We start from the raw sequence: 20903 nt of genomic DNA on the forward strand, positions 1-20903 counted from the left end.
CAACAGGAATCCTGGTGTCCAGAGAGCAAACCAGCTAGTCCAGGGCTGCAAGTCAGCACATGGTCCCCATCAGAGCTCACTGCCATGATGAGTCACAGCAGCCTTACCTGCATGGCCTGGCAGGTGCCTCTGACTCCCAAGGGTTCCAGCAGAGTAAGGGCAAAAGGCAAAAAAGGCCACAGAGCTGGTGGATCTGAGGGTAATTGTTAATTAATGACCTGCACACAACTCTCAGTGCAGATAATACTAGTACCAAACTCCTGCAGTGGGAAGGGTTCTATAAATCAATATGCTTCTAACTGGAAGCTTCTCCTTTTTTAACCTGTGTAAAACTTTCAATTACAAAAAGCAACACACTTGTGTGAAAGATAATTGTATTTTTATTTTTCTAAGCTCGCACTTGTGGAACATAATAAATGACCTGATATAATGACAACTTTGCAAAAGAAGAATCCCCCTCCCCCGAACATCTGGACAGCAATATATAAATATTTACAATGAAAAAAAATAAGAAAGTGAACAGAATGAAGTCAACATTAGCCAAGTCAGTTTGTTTCTACATTTCTGATTTTCAATATTAAGTATTCAAGCTTAACCAACACTCTCCTTCAGTACTGAGGCTTTAACCTAATTTTTAGATCTTATGTGCAACAGATACACTCCTGACTCTGCTTTTGTAGTTTGCTCCTGTACAGTAACCATAGATATTCCCCACTAAATTTTTATTCCAGGTTTTTAACTTTGAAAACAACAAAAAAATTAAATATAACTTTATGTCTCCTGATACAAAGTTTCTCACACAATCAAACACATCACAACACTGAAAATCAGCATAATGAAATGCTGTATAGCTTCTTAACAAGGACAAGAGGTCTGGGTCCTGATCTGTTGGCTTTAACAAAAGCTCTCTTCAAATAGAACAAGTACATATAGAAAAAATAACCTTCTTATTTTCTTATTAAAAAAGGAAATGATGCTTTCTATAAACAAAAGAACATGTGATTTCTTTGACACAGATATAAGTTACAGTGGAAAAAGCTCAGAAAGCTTCAAATGAAATTGGCGTTTATTTAAAAGGATGGTTTAACAAGTTGATTGGATGAGGTTCAATCAGCCCACACAGTCTGGTAATTCTAGAAACATCAGTGTAAAAAACCCTGCTTTTTTTGCTTTCTGCTATCCAGTGTCACACAACCACTGGCTGAGAACACGTTGCCTGCAGCAATGGAGACACCGATCCCACAGTCTGGCTGCACTATGTCACCACTGGTGGCCGTGCCCCTCGGCAGCTGTGTCACATGTGAGAGCTCCGTCTGCCCCGCGTGCCCAGCGACACTCGCAGCCGCGGCTCTCTGGCCTTGTAGTGCTCGTTGAAGTCCAGCCTGAAGCTCAGGAACCGAAGGCTCTCATCAGAACTGGTTGTCAACAGGACCAAGAACTGCTGGACGATTCCCTGAAGAGGAAAGAAAAACCCAAGAGACAGTTAAAAAAGCATCCCTGGTGTGTTTCGAACAGGAATATCAGGTGGTGCACAGATCTGGTGAACAGGCGACAGAATCTGGGAAAAGGCAAGCACAAGGGTTCATATCCAACAGTTACGGTGGATTCATTCTTTCTGCAAAAACCCAGAGCTTCATTTTTGTTTTTCAAGTATCTGCTATGCATGCCAGAGTCTCCAGTGCAAACAGCTTGGTCTTTTAAAGAGTGTTCCCCACTCCCTGTGCCCCACTGGCACACTCCATCTGTCTGAAGGCTCCCAGGCTGCAGAGCAGCCGCCTTTGTGTGCCACTGCCTCAGGACAGCATTCAATATCCAACTTGTGCCAACAGGAGACCTCACCTTCAGTCCGTGTTGCAGGCACAATGCCATTCAGGCCAGCATTAGGTCACTGCTGGCTTCAAACATACCCATTTGATGTGGGTTGTACAGCAGCACAGGGCACCCCAGAACAGCAAAGCTTGTGCTCAGGAGGGCAGTCAGTGCTGCAGATCCAACTAGACTGAGCATTTGGAGCTATTTGAGGGGAGATTTGCACTTGGCAGGTGGGAGGTACACTTCTGCATCCCATCTTCCCATTCGGATCTAGCCACGCCACTGCAGGAGCCCCTGCAGCCCCCAGAAAAGGAGAGGACTTTGGGAGGATGGTAAGACTCATATGAAGAGCTCATTCCTAATCTCCAGAAAATAGGAACATGACCATGCCCATAACTAGAGCACTCCATTTCTTCCAAAGGTGACCAAAGCTGGCCAGGGAAATCCTGTTTGGAAATCCGTAATAGGGCTCAGAATGAATACAGTCCAAGCAGGCAAAACCTACATTGCCAACTTGCAGCAATCTTGCAGAGCACATAAACCACAATTTATTTACAACCTACGCTTAAAGACCTAGGCTCATTTTTCTGGGGAATGGTAGCTTTAGCATCAGATATAATAAATAAAGACAAAGCCAGAATAAATTACTTACAGAAGACAGCCTGAACATGCTCCCCCAAACATCTTATCCACTGCCCGCCCCCCCGCAGTGAGCTTAAAATTAAGTGTCAGGCCCTTAATTAGAAACTTTCTGCAGTCTTTAATAGCAATGACTTGCAAAGACTGTGAGGAAAAAAATGGAATGCAGAAGGAATTCTTTCTTCTTCCCCCTCAGACTACAGCAAAAGATAGCTATTACTTTCACTACTGGAGCAAGAAGACAACTTACATGAAAAGACTCTTCTCCTTTGTCTGGGGAATATAAATTATCACAAAACATTTGACTACTAAGCAACAGTGAACACAGGCTTATAAGTAGAGAAGGAAAAAAACAAAGACCTAGCTCCACAAACTGCACAGACATGAATACAGAAGTTACATCTACTCAATATTTGAAATTCATGTCTACACAAAGCTCAGCATATTTTAGAAAAATATAATTTAAGAGGCACCTGGTAAAAGTGAGTGAGTATTCGCAGCTGTGAGCACATTTTAGGTATTGAGTCTTGAAATTCTTTCATCCTCTTGTTCTCTTCTTCCTCTTCTGATGCAGTTACACCCCACTTGCCCTACACAGAAACCAAACAAGTTAAGAGGTGAAGCATCACATGATTCAAGTTGCTAACTGGGCCACCTTCTGCCCAGCTACATCAGATTTATAAAAAACAATCATTGCCATAGAAAGACAAACACAGAGCCTCCAATATGGAAACTATCAGCCCCTCTTTGTGGTTGTACAGCGCATAAAAGAAGTAATAAACATTAGCAAGGCAAGTCTCACACCAACAGTGCATGTCAGTCTTGCAGCAAGGAGGCAGACATGGAGCTATGGCATTTTTTGCAAAAGAGTTCCATTTACTTCATGTAAAAAAGCCCTAAATTTCTCATCCTCCAAAGTCCACTAGATAAACCAACTTAGATTTTGGGGAAGACAGAAATCAAAAACATCCCTCAGCCATTTTGCTTGAACTCACCAGCAACTTCTGATGACTTTTACATCTGTCCCAACTACATTTTTCATTTTTACTGTGGTGTGGATAACTGTGTAACATTTTAGATACCTCTACATGGTATCTAAAATCCTCCATATATCAAAAGCCTCAATTTGTTTTCACATTCTAGAAACATCCTTATTGTACCTCAAGCTCACGCTGTTTTTTCCTCTCTTCAAATTGCAACCTCAGCTGCAGCTCCTCCAGAGCAGCTCTGTACATTGCATCTTGGGCATTCTGGAGCTCAATGATCTGGTCAAAAACTGCTCGAAGCTGGTTGAGAAGTACCTGTGAGACAGGTAACAAAATAATTAAACATATGTACAGCACAAGAGTTTCAACTTACTACCCTTCTCCAGAAAAGGAGCAAAGAAAAAAGTAAAAGGAAAAATAAGTAAAAGAAAAAATTCTTTTTTACACAACTGGAGAGACTGTTCTGCAAAGCCCTAAGTCAGTTGTTCCATGATCACACAGCTTCTCAGGATGAAAAAGAACTGGCCCACACTATAGCAAGTTTTATTATCAACATGTGTCACTTGTTGATAATGGGCAGTAGGTACTGAACCAACCATTATAAAATCTTTTATCAGAGGAATAAAACTTACTTTTCCCTTTGCTCCTACAATATTAAAGAAGGTCATAAAGTTACAATTACATGCAAAGGAGATGACTTACCCTGGAATCACTATCCAGCAGGCACCGAGCTATGATTGTGTCCAAAAAAACTTCATGAGCTGCAATGATGTGATCCAAGTCCTGTGCTTGTTGGACCTTGTTCCAGAGTTCATCCCATGAACATTCAAGCACCTGCACCAATGATACAGGATTGGGCTGTTTCAATTTGCTAGGTGACAAGCTCTTTGAAATGTAAGACATGCAACACATACAGAATATTACAAGTGCTTCATTTTCTAAGTAACTAATTGGGTGGGTAAAGTTTACCTCAAATGTAATGTAATACTGCATTTGATGAATGAAATGGACCATTTCTGATGCCAAAATGTGACACTGATGCAGCACGCCAGAAAGCTCTGCAAAAAATCCAAAGAGATGGCATGTTAAAGACTGCAAGGACAAGCACAGCCAACAAATCAGCTTGGTAAACTCTTTTCACCATATTGAATACTTCATAACACACCCACTAATCTTAGACGGCAGCAGCAGTGACCTTCTGAGGCCAGGTGTCCTCTCCCACCCCACAAAAGTTCTTAATTATAAAACAATAAATTTGTAAGTATTACTATGCCATAAAGAAGTGTAACTCTTAATAGTTATTTTTTACTGAAAGACATGTAGATAGATTAAAAAAAAATTCAAGAGTGAGCCAGTACAGATGCTCACAAATATGCCTATATTCTTTAGCTGAGAAATAGGATTAAAAAGTCCTGGTCCATAAAACATACACCAGAGCCACTATATTTCACTATTCACTACATTTCCTATTTCTTCTCAAACATCATTCTCTTCTTAGCCTCTTCAGTTCTTAGCTAAACAAAAGCAGAGGGAATAAGTGAAGGTAGAACTAGTAAATTCAGAACTGTGCATGCATGAGACTTAATAGTTAACAGACAGTGTAAGAAAGAGGGAGACATGGGGTACAAATAAGAAGGCATCAAGGAAGATGAATACAAAGGGATGGAAGAGTTACAGTCTCACAACCAGGCCAGCATAAAGATACCTAAATTAGTGCAACTTTACAAGACAGGGATCAAGGATTAAGTAAAACAACAGATAGGTAACTTCTATTTACAATTGTATTATTTTACCTTCATCATCCCCACCATCATCTACCATTAAACAGCCAGTCAAGAGGAGCACCAAAGTGCAAAATTAATCTCAACATCATTCATCAGACACGTTTTTCCCCTCTTAACACACAGTTTAAACTAAGATGCAGTCATCTGTATCCATTTTATAAGCATGTCATCCATCTGGACACCTCTCACCTGGCATACTTTTCAAAAGCTTTGCATTGCACATGTGCCCTTTCCATATATCAGTAAGAATATACTCCATCCTCTTTGCTCTCCAAAGGAAATTAAATACTCTTAGATAGTGGCTCATGCACTCACGTGTAAATACCTACAAAACAAAGAAAATATCAGTACAAATTAAATGACATACCATATGTCCTGAAGCACCAAGAACTTCCTCACAGTTCATCTTATCTGATCCATGCAGTTTATTGATAAATACTGTAAAAAAAAAAAGTTTCTGGGAAATCCTAGAGCTTTTGGAAAGATCCTCCCTTGAGGACTGAACAGGGCACAGCCGGAAGTGTAAGAAGGGGTGAACAAAACAAAGCCTAAGCCTATTTTGAAACTGCATAAGAAAATTCCTTCTGCTGGTCAGACTCACTGTTTGTCCTGCTTAAAAAAAAAAGTTCTTTACAAGTTCTTTATAGAGGCTAAATAAATTCGGATAAACAATGCAGCTACCTATCAAATGCCATTTAGCATAAGTAAGTTCTCCAAAAATACATTCTTCAGTTCCTTTCAAATTTTCCCAAATTAGTATCTACAGACTAGTAATTATCAAAGAATAGGAGCACTCAATTTATTAAGTACTTGCTAAAAACTATGCTGGAACAAATGCATTACTGATTTTCAGTAATGATCTTTTTAAATGTAGCTTTTCAGCACTCAGACTAACTGGTAAGAATTGAGATTTTTTCTTAACTGTTGATACAGTGGGTACATCCTAGATTTAAAAAAAAAAAATCTGAGTTCACATTCCAGAATAAAAAAAGGCTACTTCAATAAAAAAACTTTAGCAATTTAATTCAGCACCCAAAACACATTCAGAAACAGCAGAGTATGACATTACCGTTGCTATTGGCCCATCAACATGATAGTCCAAGCTGAAGACATCCCATCCAGTGTCCCCAGGAGATACCTGTATTAAAAAGACATGGTACTGTCAGTGTATAATCAGAGCATACTAAAGCTGAGGATGAGCATTACTTGCTTTCTCTTTCATTCTGAAGGGCCTATGAGCAAACAAGCATCCACATCAACAAAAGATACAGGAGTTCCATGTTGAAAGTAGCAGATTGGCAAAAATTTATCAAACCGTTTGATACAAGGGTGAGACTGATCTCACACAAATACTGACGTTTGGAACGTCAGTGTTTCTCCACTGAACCTAGTAAAGGAAAATAACAGTACGGACAAATTTCTTTGGCATCTAGAAATAGATTTATTTCAGACGCTACAGTTCATCACTGAAGTCTCACCTCAGGGACTGCAGCTTTCAAATTAACTCAAGTTTCTTACCACAGGCCTCTTCCATGAAATGTGCTTTCATTGCTTCTCATTTTTTAACTAGAGGTAAGAATGAGGCACACACCCCAACCTCCCCCTTCCTGCCCCAATTCTTGTAAGAGCAACCACATGAAGAGCTGTTTGGAGAACCTCAAACCAGCATCAATTTCTGTTAGGCCCTAAATACTCGGCCTCGTATTGTCAATGGCTGTAAACCCACATCTTGAAAAACAAATAGGCAATAGGCAGGGAAGGCAAAAAGAAGATGACTTATTAAATGACCTTTATATTACTCAAAGTAAACTTCAGTGTAAAGGAAGGGGGAAATGTATTCACGTATGAAGATTTTGTTTCATACAGATGTCTGCATATATGCACACAAACAAAGGCATCTTTCAGATCAGAGTCACCATGATGCACAGACCTCCAGAAGTCGAACATCCAGTCGCTTGAGAATCTCAGGATTATCAAACTGGGCATTTGTGGCCCTCACCGCCGTTTCCAGGATTCCAGTTAGATTATGCTGATATAAGGTTGTAGCTGGTCGTGCAAGCTCTGGCCTGGTGGTTATGAAACAGTCATAGCACATCACTGAAATACTCTGCAGCAGCAATTCAGTAGTAACTGCAGCACAGCAAAACCCTTTTCTAACCAACATTCAAAACGATTACTCTTTCAGACTTAATCATGAAGAAAATCAGTGAGCAAAATATTTGCACAGAGTATGAGCAGAATATGTCTACTCATATGCAACTACACTCCTGAATATTAGCATAAGGAGCAACTTAATCCTTATTTAATGCCAGTAATTTGAAGTTACCAGCATTCCTAGTTTAGCTAGTCTGTAATTTTGAGTTGCATTCAGATCTTAAATGAGGCAGATTACACCATTAGTACACCAAACCAGTAATTTCACTTCAGATTTGAGAAACTTACTGATAGCCATTTCATGGGCTCAGAAGTGCTGGCAGGAAGACAGAAACCCACCCCCTCTACGTAACTTCAACTTTTGGAAGAGTTGCAACATGCAACTCTTGTAGTACCTCTCTCTCCCTCAGGATCAGTACTGGAAAGCTTCTCACTCCTGCCTCAAATATAATACTAACTCCACAAATCAACCTCACTCAGCTTCACATTAAAAAGTGTGGTCATATACTGTTGATTTTTATTTACAAACAAGTTAATGAAAGCTTTATTACAAAGTCTGCCTTCTAGATCAAAGAAAAGCCTTGCAAGCCAATGCTTCTGATTGAAGAAGTTTCATCAGTAGCACCAGCATGAAAAAGTGAACCTGCAAATACTCTTTAAGAACTGGATTCAGTAGTTGTGGGTGCATCCGAGTGCTTGAAACAGAAGCCGGTAAGGAACCAAATAGATTGTTAAAATTGCATTGAAGGATTTTGACAACGTTTTAGACCAAACACCTCCAAAATATAGAGGCCTAATCATTCCTGCCAAGCTAATCAGTAGCATCAAGAGCAGAATGTTTCTGCTTAAACTTGCTGACAGGACCAAGAGAAGTGCCAACATCCTCAAGGCTGTCACAGGGCCAAAATAAAGATATCTGTATTAGTACAACTTTTCAAGACTTTGTCAAATATCACTGTATGTACTGCTTATCAAAAAGGAAGAACAAGTTTTAATTCTCAAGGTCAAAGAAATTAAAACCAAAATAGAATTTAAAAGTTATTACTCAAAGATTTAATTGAACAAGGTACTTAGAGGGTCCTCTTCAAAAAGCAAAACCGTTTCTGGGCTGATCATGTACAGAATCATCAGAAATTCAACATAGTTACCCTTCCTATTGCCTTACTTTAGCAAGTCCATTAAATGCCTGATGAAGTCTCCTTGACCAAGTAACAAGTAGCGCCTCATGGCCTGCATGTGTTCTAGCAAATTGTACTTCTTATTGAGAACATCCAGCAGGTATTTGCTGGTTTCAAAATAAGCTGCATCAATTTTCTCTTGAAATGCGTTTTCCAGATCTGTGAACAAATCAGCAGCTAAAAGAAAATAAAAATTAAAATTAAATTAGTAGTTCTCAAAAACTGAAGCAAACAAGCTTTGGAGTTGAAACACACAAACAGAAAAGTTGCCATTTCTTCTGATCCACTGTGTTATACATTTGCCATAGCCAAAGTGAAAGCAAGTCTAAAGCAGCCTACACTTCAACAGTATTACCTTTAATCTGTGCCCAGATTGTACTTGCCAGTAGAAGCTCATGTTATGTATATAAAAAGTTGGGGATTTTCAAGCTTGCTGAAATACCACAGTTTACAAATCAAATAATTTATTGAGTTCTAAAAGCCCAGAATTAGGAAAAACCTTTGATGGGCAGAATCTCTATCAGAAGGCAGTTCTAAGGGTGCAGGGAAAAAATAGATTAAAGAATCAGACAGTTAAAACACTCAACAGAAGAGAGTTTCCATAGATAAGAGAATGAGAGAAAAGGGAATATGCTGGAGTTACCTGGGTGACAGCGAGCAACCTGACATTTTCTCTCCATCTTTCATGCATGGTAGTTTGGGGACAGAAAGCAGGAAGCAGTAGAAAGTAGCAGGAAGCTTATTTCACTGTTTTCCACATCTACAAGCTCATCAAGAAAGGGACTCCAGTGAAACTGTTATGAGATACCAAGAACTGTGGGCTCTTCAGGCAACATGGAGCAATACTCCAAATACTGGATTGCCAACTACCATAAGATTCATACCTTCTTCAGCATTAAAGGATATGCTCCCACTTTAACTACTCGGTTAATAAAACGCTTATGAATAGAAGAAATAAGCAGTGGCTCTAATAAAGAAGTCACTCTTTAAGAAGGGAAGCCTGAATGTCTTTCACTGACATTCCTGGAAGTTTCCAAACTATCATTCAGTAACTAATGAAACCCTGTATAAGACACAAAATTACAAGAGATGTCAAAGAGATGACACTTTTATAATACATTGCTGTGTTTAAAATCCCTGGACTAGAGAAATACTACTTAGTCAAGTAACACACATCAACCTTAGGGATGTGAGAATTAATACAGCCTGCAGTAAGTGCAAGTGTCTTTCCTCAAGATGCTGTGAGCCTTACAGGCAAAACAAGAGAGGGAACAAGCCAAGCCAGAAAGAGTTAGTAGCTGATCTCTTCAGCCCCTAGACACAGAGGCTGGGCCTAGCACTGGATCAAGGCACAAGCAAAGCCAGCAGGCAACTCCCCAGCTTGTCTATGGCCAGCCCACCATGTCAGGCATGTTGGTCCTGTCTCTACTTAGGCAGGGGTGTGTGTGTCTAAGCAGTAGCTCTGAGATACACAGACCAGGCTCCATTTCCTACTGTCTCAAGCACAAAAAGCAGCCTTTCCCCTCTCCTTAGTACTGATCCTCTTGCCCTGAAGGAAATGACCTGGCCACAGCCCTTCACCTCAGACTGGAAGTGAAGTTTACATCTGTAGCTGTAATGCACCACCTCTGCATACACACACAGCCCCCAGCACAGGCAAAACACAGCACTCCTGTCTGACATGCAAAACTGCTAAAAAGGTTGTTTACATCAACAAACTCAAGGCCTAGGCACAAGTTTTGAAAACTGTGCAAAATGATCTCAGAACACTGAAAAGCCAGAAGTAGATAAAGAAAGATTAAAAGCAGACTAAAAGCACTGACAGGCAGGTCCATGAGCTGCTACTGAATATAGTGTCACTCCTGATCCAGAAGTCCCCAAACTACAGACAGCTACATGTCAGAGCTGAGGCCACTTTACTGGCCTTTTTTACTGTTCCTCTCTCCCAAATGCTACAATTCCCTGCCAGGCAAGATGACCAACTTCTACACAGTTATGTCAGATTTCTTCTTGTCATGTTCAGACAGTTTTCCACACCACGATTATTTCAGCATCAAAAGGAAACTGGAAAAAGATGATAGTTAAGGTTCCAAAGCAAATTAAAGAAATAAATAATACAGCCAAACCCATGAAATGTTCAGATTTAAAATGAGAAAAAGCATCCAGAACTCAGTCTGGCATCCTAGACTTCCATGATCTTAATAATAAGTAATTATCTAAAGGGACTTTCAGGATACTGTTAGATGGCACAAACAAGCACAAAAGGAAGCATTAAATGGGTAAAATGTCTTAAACACAAATGCAGCTTCATGCAGAATTAAAGCAATGCAATACCATGAGGTATTTAGGCATGCCTTCAGCACACTGCAGATAGAGTAACATATTTCTAAAACTACACTTCTGTCTCCAACAGTTATTCTCAGCACTTAAGATAATGTAGGTGTGCTTTGAAGCTCTCATCCCCCACATAATAGGAAACATGTATTTGTGCTGATCTTCCATTCAATCAAGGAGATAGAGAAACAAGTGCAAATTTAAAGAAATATAGGAAAAGTATGGCCATAAATGCTGTATAAAGTGATGAAGGTAGTGCAGCCAAAGAACGTTTTTTTCCTTTTTTCCAGGAGTAGCTGGTAAGATGATTGTTCAAATGCATTTACAGCCTTTATTCACTTAACCCTGACCTCTTTCTGCACTTTAGGCTTATCTTTGACTAAGCAAGCACTGAACATGGTACAAAAATCACATTATTAGAAGACCTATTCTTCCAGATATGAATGGGATTTTATCACTAGAACATTTTTCATGGAGGTACTCATGCCAGAAGTCCACACTATGAAGAGTTAATATTAAAACTAATCCAAGGTTATTTGGAGGTGAAAAAAACTGCAACAAATCTAAACCAAACAACCACACATACACAAGCTTTACAGTTATATGTAAGTAATATTATGTTATAAAATGTTAAGAAGTATGCTCCTTGAAAACAAGAATTTGACAGAAGAATATTTAGATTAGCGTCAGAAAATTTATCCCAGTGAGCTATATCTCAACAGTTAGACTTTATATCTTTGGTATATTAAACAAGTTATCAAAAGAAGTTACAGTAGCAAAATACTACTTCCACCAGAAGGCAGCAATCTGTTCTTTCTCTGAGATGTGGCAGCATCCTACATATTCTTTGCTTAGTATTTTGACAAAGTCTCCTTGGTTTAGATGTTTACTATTTGCTACCTTTCATCATAACAATATTGAATTCATTGCAACAAATATGCCACCAAAAATAACCACAAATGGTATAGAAATTCTCATTAATTAAAACTGAGATCTATTCTAAATAAAACAAAATAATCTGAAGTAATTTAGCAGTTAAGTTTTGGTTCCATGTTCATCAACTGGCAATCCCATTTTTAAGTAATCTTCAAAAAGAATTTTACTAATCTTCCACATACTTATTTTTGACATTTTGATATAGCATATTTACAGAAAGGCTAGAAAGGCTTCTGTTCTGTTTTTACTGTTTATTCTATTATTTGCAACCAACTGAGTATTTTTATTTTTCAACCACAAAATTAACTCAGTATTATGGAATTGTATGATGGAGTATATTTGATGAGAAGTCAATCATACTAAATTCTTATTGCAGCACTCAAGAATATCCCTGCTCCCACCCCAGCCAAGGCAGTTAAAGGCAAACTGTTTTTTGAATGGTTTCATTCACAAATTCAGTACATTAACAATCATCCAGCAAACCTATCAAATTAAGAAAATTATACACATGCATCAACATACATCTTTTGTAAAAAACAAGTATCCATTAAATCACCTATACTTCAGGGCAGATGGGATTTTTGTACTCCTTTCCATCATACCATCCAGCTTACAGTGTAAACCACATATAGTAGGGGAGGTAACTTCAAAGGGGAGATACTGAACAATATTGATACTGTACCATCTTTTGAAGACTCTGTAGATTTTGCAACAGCAATCATCTTTGTAGATGGAGTTTGATCATGACAAACTTGATGCAAGAAGTTTATGGATTTTCCTATTAAAAGAACCTGAACAAAATAGGATTTTTAAAAAAGTGATTTGCTTGTAAGAAAAAAAAAAAAAACAAACAAGCAAAGAAGCCATCCACAACCACCAGGACAACATGGCATCTTGTCATCTTTCTGTGCTCTTAGTTTCACAATCCCTACCACAGCAACCCAGAATAGCAATGCTAATATGAAAAGGTTTTAAACACAAACTTCTTTTCCCCCTACTTGAGATCTCCTCAAATTTAACAGTTAGAGAATAGAAAGGAAAAACAGTCCTATAGCATTCCTCAGCAAACAATTCTAAAATTCCTGAGAAGATTATTTTTTGTTAAATTTTGCCTCTATTTTCTCAATAGAAATGTAAGTAGCAGCACAGGGCAAAAAATCATCAGAAGATGAACTTTTAGATTCATACCTTTTTTGATTGCTCCATTGTAATAAAAGATGGGATCATTGATTTCCTCAAAGTGTATTTGTCATGCCACAACCGATCAGTTTTAACTGTAGGATCTGAAGCTACAAAAAACTGAAGATTGAAATAAATATTTAAAGCAAAAAATTAATGTAAGATTCACCTATTATTCCTCCTATTTTAACAGATGCAGAGGAAAAAAAAATAATACAAGAAAAGCAAAAACCCCAAAAAATTTTGCAATTGATACGGTGATCAAAAGTTACAGTCTCTCAACTCCACACAAGAGAATCCCCTCATCTGTAAAAAACTAAAACTACTTTATTAGTTTTGTTGAAGTGAAGTTTAGATGGATTATGTCCTCATCTTGTCAAACAATATACCCATTTTCTGGACACAAACTTTTTTCACTGCCTCCAAATACCATTTTCCCCAAGAAGGGCCAATTGTCTTTATTCAAAACTGTTTATCATATGAAAATTATAGTTTTTGGTACAACACATCCAACAATAATTTTCAATGTTAAGAATGCTCTTCCAGTGCACATGCAGAGGTTAGAGCTAACAAACGACATAAAATCCACAAAAGACAAAACCTCATATCTGGGGAGCAGCTGGGAAAAAAAAAAAAGAGTATTTTACACTCCTAAAAAAAAATTCATATACATTTTACACAATTCTGACCTTAAAGATCAGCTGTCACCGTCACTCACTTAAATTTTGACCAAAATAAGGACATTCCAAGAAAACGGACAGCATATTTGACTCTCAAGTAAAATCACTCAGATTTGTCTCAGAAGCACTCAACTAAGATTGTACTGATAGGAGATAGGAAAGCGTTGAGAGAATTTAGAAAAGCATACAAAATATTTCCAAGAAGAAAGAGGACAATTACTGGAACTTGATGTTACAGAAGTCACAACAAATAACTTTGCAGAGTTTCTATTCTGGAACTATAAACCTCTTCTACCCAGTTTGACAGACTGAACTTATTTATTGAGGATAACAGTATGCAGACAGAAAAATATTCTGAGCTTCATTCCAAATACAAGGCTTGCATTCTGAACAGTTACAAAGAACTCTGCACGTATTTCTGTTGTTACAGTAAGCAAGAAAAGATATAGAGGAATTGTCTTCAGAAACAAGGACCTACTGTCAGTACACCATTCTGTATACTCTACAGACCAGACCCAGCATATGATTAGTTGAAGACAATACACTGCAACGTGCAGATACCAAATTAATGAAGAATTCATGAAGAGAGTGGTATTTCAGGTTATCATTGTATGTATTGCTTACTCATGTTACACATTTTCATCACACTCTACTTTTCAAATTCTCTTCTAAGCTTTCCACAGACTATCACACCACAATGCAAAAAGATGAAGTATTTACTGTAGCATATACATTACCTCATGGTATGTATCCTCCAGCTCTCCATCATAAATCCAGCGATAAAGGAAGTTCAGGACAGGATGGGATACTAGGCCAAGAATGTGCTGAACCAGAGATCTCATGTAGGGATCTCCTGTTTTAGTATAGGCATGAACTGCTGAGGCTAGTTCACCACCTTTTCTCCCTGTAAGAAGAAAGGGAGAGGAACAGAAACATTTGAAGGAAAACTGTATGCACCCCATTTAAATTTAGCAGCCATTGATTTTAGCTACCCATGTGTCACATTCAGCTTGCTAAACAGCAATTCTAAAATGTAGCAAAAACACATTTTTTATTGTTAACAGGGAATTCCTAGGTTTTATGAATTATTAATCTCACTAAAGCATTAAGCAGAGCTCTCTGTCTACTTTATGGCAGCTTAGAGGATTGCAAAATTCAAGGCATCAGATCACACACAAGTTGATGTTACACTTCCAGAGAAGCATTAAAGGAGCCTTAGAATGTTTTCCTTCTCTCCTGTACTTGACACTCTCAGATATTCTGTGTGCATACATGAACAAAAACAGAGTTTTCATGTTTCTTAGTTATAGTTGCCCTCATAGCCCCATTAGGGAATATCTCCTATCTTCTTGCAATTGAAAAGTAAGAGGCTGTAAAAAAAAAAGAGTTACAAAAATAGACTGAATATTTGATTTTGCTGCTATGCACCACAGTTTACCGCTTCCTTGCAGCAGAGGCCATGGAACTCAAAATTTTCATGAATGTCTTAAAAATAAAGCCCATTAAAAAAATTGCTACCTATTCCAATAATTAAGATAAAGCAAGTAATTTGGGCTTTTGGCTATAGATGCTTTTTCTGAAGAGAAAACCTAAAGGGCTACAATCTCATAAATCTGAAGTACCATCAGGGAGAAGCATCAGTTGCTGGTCAGCTTAGTCAGCTACTGGCCAAAGTTCTGGTAAATTCCAACATGACTTTCCCCAGCATCTTCTTGTGGATTGTCACCAAAATCACAATATTTGCAGATTTGCAAAGTTTTGTTGTTTCACATGAGTCTGAAGACAAGTTACTAATGACTCCTCTATGCCATCATATATAGAGAAATTGCATAATACTCATACATAGTGAAGGAACTAAGTCAACCATTTCAAAACCTATTAGTAGGGCTTTTTCTCTGAAAAATTGAGTAACTGAAAATAGCATTAAAAGTTCATGCTTAAAATTGAATTTTTGAGCACATTCTAGTTTTAAAAAGTAAGAAGTCTGAATGTATCAAGACAGCACTATAATTTGTCATGATTTTTTAAACTAAAAGAGGGAGAATCTGAACTACCTACTTGAAATTTTCTAAAAAGAAGAAAGTCCAAACAAGCACTAATATTATTGATACCCATCTCTAGCATGCACAACAACTCAAAGTTATATCACATCCCCAGAAATATTAAATTAATGTTCAACAGACCTTGACAGTGATCAACAAGTGCTGCGAGGGTCTTCAACCTTATTTTGGGGTCGTACGTCCAGACTAGAAGACGACGAAGTGTTAAACTGCTCTCAAGTCCCAAATTGACACCCTGATCATCTTCCAGTTGTAACTGATTAAGTTAGAAACAGAAAGACATGTCAAAGAACTGAGGCAGAACTCAGGCTTCATAATTTGTTTTGAAGTCAGATTTTTACTAATACACTTGAAATACCCAGTGTTGTGTATTCTCTCATCAAATCATTGGGCCAAAACCTGAGAGTCAATTTTTAGTGGAAACAGACTTGAGCACAGGTGAAAGAGCTGAGACAAGCATAAGCACAATGAGGTAGACAAAGCATAAAGACCAAGAAAGTTAAAGACAGCAAGGTAATAGTCCTGACAAGAGATAAGAGCAAAGGAAGAGAGAAGAGATCCTGAAAGACAGCCTCAAGAAAGAGTAAAGAAAAACATCTCAAGGACAGGCAGACTGTGGGAGGTAAACTTTTTATTACTGCACATGCAGCTTATTTTAGTTCAATATGTGACAAATTCTGTTCAATGCCTTCCTCCAGAAGCCACAGAACTTAAGTTAGCCTTATAGTGAGACTAAGGAATTGCTGCATTGAAAGAAAAACACCAAACTTTAAAAGCTGCAATAAGAAAACTCTATAATAATGTGACTACCATGAATCTTCCAACACCATGGAAAATAAAAGCTAAGTATTTGCATCCAAGGTGCAAATGCAAATCTCATACAAGTACAGATGGAATAAGCAGGACGAGAATATAACTTAAGAATACAGAAGCAAGTTCCTGGAGCAGTACAAGTAGGCAGTCTCAAAGAAAAGGTTCTGTTTCTGGTATATGACAACCAACCCACTCTGTGCTTTCCCATCTAGCACCTTTTTTTAGCCACATGCAACATACTAGTTAAATTTAAGACTAGTGTCATCCGCAATAAGTTCAGCCTTAGAGCCAGTTAAATTCATTTGCTTCCGAATGCTCCTGGGTCCATGTCTGGGATTTTTCTTTGGTGTTTTTGGAAATCAGCAATGATAAGAGAGATACATGAGCCACCCTTTGACTTTAGGGAAGACATGGTACATCTTCATCATGGAACTGCATTTTTAAATGGGCTGACAATGTGAAAACAACCTGCAAGAAAAAGACCAGAGATGCTTATAGAATAGTAGACAGTATGCTCAGGATTACTCATTCTAGGGCAGAAATATGCTCAGGAGAAGCTCTGAACACATAATAAAACGTTATAAAGAGAGTACAGAACCCTTTGACAAGATTCTTGTTGTTCTATGCCCCTACTGCTCTCTAGAACTGCAGTTAACAACTCCTAAGCTGGCAGCCTGTACAATCTCCTGAACCAAAGAATGTCACATACACTCAATTTCAAGTAAATTTTCTACATGTTTTCAAGAAGCTAAAAGGTACAGGTTTTTTGTCCATTCTGCAGTGTGACCTTCAAGCCCTTTCAAGCCACAAAAGTATCTCTCCTCCACTGCTGGATCTCCTTCCTTTCTTTCATGTCTTTGGGAAGGAAAAGTGCCAGGAAAACACAAACATAACATGACTCTGGGAACCCTTTCAGTTAGGTGCTGAGGGACCTAGACTCTCCAGAAACTTCAGTCTGCTGCTGCAGCAAAGCATTGCCAAGACTGCACTGACTATTCCCTATGAAAATGCATTTAATTAACCTGCTCAATGCACTCATGAACTGTAACACTGAAGATGAATCTGGCAAGAGTGTGAAGAGCAACAATAAGAACAGCAATAAAAGTAAAACTGGCAAAAATGTGTGCCCAGCTACTGAATGATGCTACATGAGGGGTGACACAAAAAATGGAAAATGCTGAGGTACTTATTGCCTTTTTTGCCTTGGTATTTCAGCAAGATTTGCTGCTGGGGATAGCACACAGCAAGATAAGAAGAGAAGTCTGGAACAAGGAAGACTGAGTTCAGAAGGATCAGGCTAGGGCACACCAAACAAATGGGATATGCTTAAGTCTTTGGGACCTGATGGGATGCACTAACAAGTGTTGAGGGGAGTCGGCCAATGTCACTGCAAGGCTACTCTCCATTATTTCTGCAACACAGCAATTAGAGGTGGTTTCTGACAAACCTGAGAAAGCAAAAGTCATGCCTCTCTTCAGGAGAAGCCATACCAGTGAGATTCACTTCATTCCTTGGGATAGCAACTAACACTGGAAAACCATTTCCAAGTTTATGGAGGACAAAAAGCTTTCTCAGGAAAAAAAGACCAGGGGAAGGAGAAGGAAATAGGAACACTTGTGGTGATGGAGTCTGTCTTCCCAAGCAAGTGTTAAGCGTCCTGAGATCCTGTTTGCCAGGAGCAGCTGGACATCTGCCTGCTGAAGGAAAGAAGTGAATGAATTCCCCAATTTGCTTTGCTTGCACGCACAGCTTTTGCTTCCCCTTCTAAACTCACTAACTTGATTGACTTGTCTTTTTGTCTTCCTTCTATTTTCTCCCCATTCCTCAAGAGACAGAGGGGAGCAAGAGGCTGGGTGGGTGCCTGGCTGCTGCCCAGGGTCAACCCACCACAAATGCAAATGCAGTTTGAAAATAAATAACCCCAGAACTTTTGCTTTCTCCATACAGGCTTTCACTCCCATCCTACACATCTCTTCTTTTGCAAGGTTTGGTGGGGTAGGAAAGGTAGACAAAACTGCATCTCAAAGCAGTCAAATATTTTCATGGTCAACAAGTTTTAGAAGTTAGGGAAAAAAAAAAAAAAAGAAATCAAAGCATCAGCAAACCAAGGGAGAAAACGGACTTTGGACAGAGCAAGAAGTAATTACAAAAGGAATAACTGGACAATAGCCAGGAAAAACAAGCAAAAGGTATCTATAACAAGCATTCCAAAAGTCAGGAACATTCAAGAACTGCGAGTTAAAGGAACAGATGCTTTGAAAACATTAACAAAAGCCTATGACAAACTATAGAGATTTTATTGAATTTAGAATTTTAAAAGGCAGTATAATTTAGCTTTAGGTCAGTTCTCAGAATAAATTTTTCACCATTACAAGTAATGAACCCCTTGAAAACCCCTTTTAAAAAAAGGCAAGTAGAAGAATGTTTATTTTATTTCAGAGACAGCATCTAGATGTACAGATCTACAAACATTTGTGGAAAAACAGCAAGATTATCAGCACTGACTTGGTCTACATGTTACAGGAAAATAGTAAAACATTGAAACATCTGCAGAACGGATGTCTTTACTCTCAGAAAACAAAGGGACAATAAAAATGTACAAACTGCCCCACATGGAAAGAAGTTGGAACTGTTATTAATAGCTGCTAAATCATGCACTGCTGGAAATATAGACTGTTTTTTTCTCCACTCAAGGATGTGTGACATTGTTTGGGATTTGAATGATAAAGACATTATACAAGGTGAAACTGACAAAAAGGATGCAAAATAGGGTCAGAGACTTAGAAATACACACTGTATTCTTTGCTTATGTAACACATCAAATACCAGTGAATTCTTAAGAGAAAAATATTCGGGGGCACATACATTTAAAGAGCAAGCAATGTACAGAGAATTGTGTTCACTGTCAACAGAAACTGCTGTACATCCTTTACATTCTACCAGAATAGGTAGGTATTATCTTTTTAGGAGATATTTAGATAACATAGAACAAAACAGTGATGTTGAATACATACCACTTAACTTACCTGAGAATGTAAAACAGACAGAAGTCGGTAGTATTCTTTAAGTTCCTGATGTAAGGCTGCACAAAAACTCTGTAAGAGAAAGAGAGGAAAAAAAAGGAAAAAAAAAAAAAAAAGGAAAAGTAATCAGGAGAAATCTTTCTGATTTAATTCTATCACCATGCTTCCAACCTAGTCAGAAATTTCCTGACTAGGGGATCTTTCTATAAGTTTCAGCATAAAAGCCAATTCTTAGAGAAATGGTCAAAGTGGAAGTGCTTCCCTAGGAGCTGCATATACCTTTTCCAGGAATTTATACACATTATTAAGTGACCTTGTTTCTTGCTACCTTAACTCTATCAACATATTAAACTATGACAAGTGTAACTCCTCAAGTAGATATATCATCTCAGTAATGGCAACAATAATTAGCACAGGGATGTACAAATTATAACATGACCCATTTGAAGATTTTTTTTTAATAATCATGTAAGATGCTGTATGCAGTGATGTAACAGAGTTTAAATTTCAGGAAGGCCTCTAACAACAGAACACAAAAGTTAGGCAACTCTCATTATATTTACAGTATAGACTGCATGACATGAACAGGAAAACACAATGCTCAAAAAATTTTCCCAGTAAGTGCTGCCAGATCATGTGCTCTAAAATTTTGACCTTTTATCAATTCACAGTTATATATGATTCTTCACTTGACATGGAAGAAATGAACAACACAAAGTATATCTTCAGAAATCTGTAAAATGTGCAGAAGTTAATTCAGGCTGGAACTAAAGCAAAAACTCTTTGCAAATCAATTCTAAGCACAGCTACTTTAGGTTGTTTAAAAACCAAGATAAATTCTAAAAACAATTCCTGAAATAATACTTGTTTAGTGGTAAATATTTTCCACAGTTTAGGGTTTGGGGGAGGTCTTGCTTTACTTTTGTAATGGTCTTAACCTAACATACACACTAAAAAAATGCCTGCAACACATTTTTCAAAACAGAACTAAAAATATGGCTCATTAATTTGGGAATGAGTGAAAAAAACTTTAAAACCCCCAAAAAGTGCCCGAAGTTTTTTATTTGTTTGGTTTCTGGGAAGAGTACTCTCAGGCACACACACTAATTCTTCAGAACTTTCTAACCAATTCTCAGCTAATGAATTTGATATCTATTTTGATGGATTTTTTAAATGGGAAATCTCCCAGGATTTTCCCTTCAAGACCTTTTAAAATTACAGTCAAAAGAATTTGGGAAAAGGAAAACTTCATAGAAAGAACTCAAGAACTTTAAATATTTATTCACTAGAATATGTAAAAGGCAGAAATAATTTCTAGAAGTACA

General features: G+C 38.0%; 1 protein-coding gene across 1 annotated transcript in view; it reads right to left on the reverse strand.

Annotated features, from left to right (window-relative positions):
- Positions 1-363: 363 nt before the first annotated feature.
- TUBGCP3 (tubulin gamma complex associated protein 3) overlaps positions 364-20903 on the reverse strand; it is a 45920-nt gene continuing 25380 nt past the window's right edge. The window contains exons 9-22 of the mRNA XM_053935817.1: positions 19582-19650; positions 15866-15998; positions 14420-14586; positions 13012-13122; positions 12506-12614; positions 8541-8730; positions 7152-7287; positions 6291-6359; positions 5411-5546; positions 4407-4495; positions 4140-4271; positions 3612-3752; positions 2925-3041; positions 364-1453 (exon numbers count right to left, since the gene is read on the reverse strand). Of these exons, the coding sequence (XP_053791792.1) occupies positions 1295-1453; positions 2925-3041; positions 3612-3752; positions 4140-4271; positions 4407-4495; positions 5411-5546; positions 6291-6359; positions 7152-7287; positions 8541-8730; positions 12506-12614; positions 13012-13122; positions 14420-14586; positions 15866-15998; positions 19582-19650 (1758 nt within the window). The 3' untranslated portion in view covers positions 364-1294. The remainder of the gene's footprint in view (positions 1454-2924; positions 3042-3611; positions 3753-4139; positions 4272-4406; positions 4496-5410; positions 5547-6290; positions 6360-7151; positions 7288-8540; positions 8731-12505; positions 12615-13011; positions 13123-14419; positions 14587-15865; positions 15999-19581; positions 19651-20903) is intronic.

This window comes from Vidua chalybeata, chromosome 2 (genome assembly GCF_026979565.1).
Source record: "Vidua chalybeata isolate OUT-0048 chromosome 2, bVidCha1 merged haplotype, whole genome shotgun sequence".
Lineage (NCBI taxonomy): Eukaryota > Metazoa > Chordata > Aves > Passeriformes > Viduidae > Vidua > Vidua chalybeata.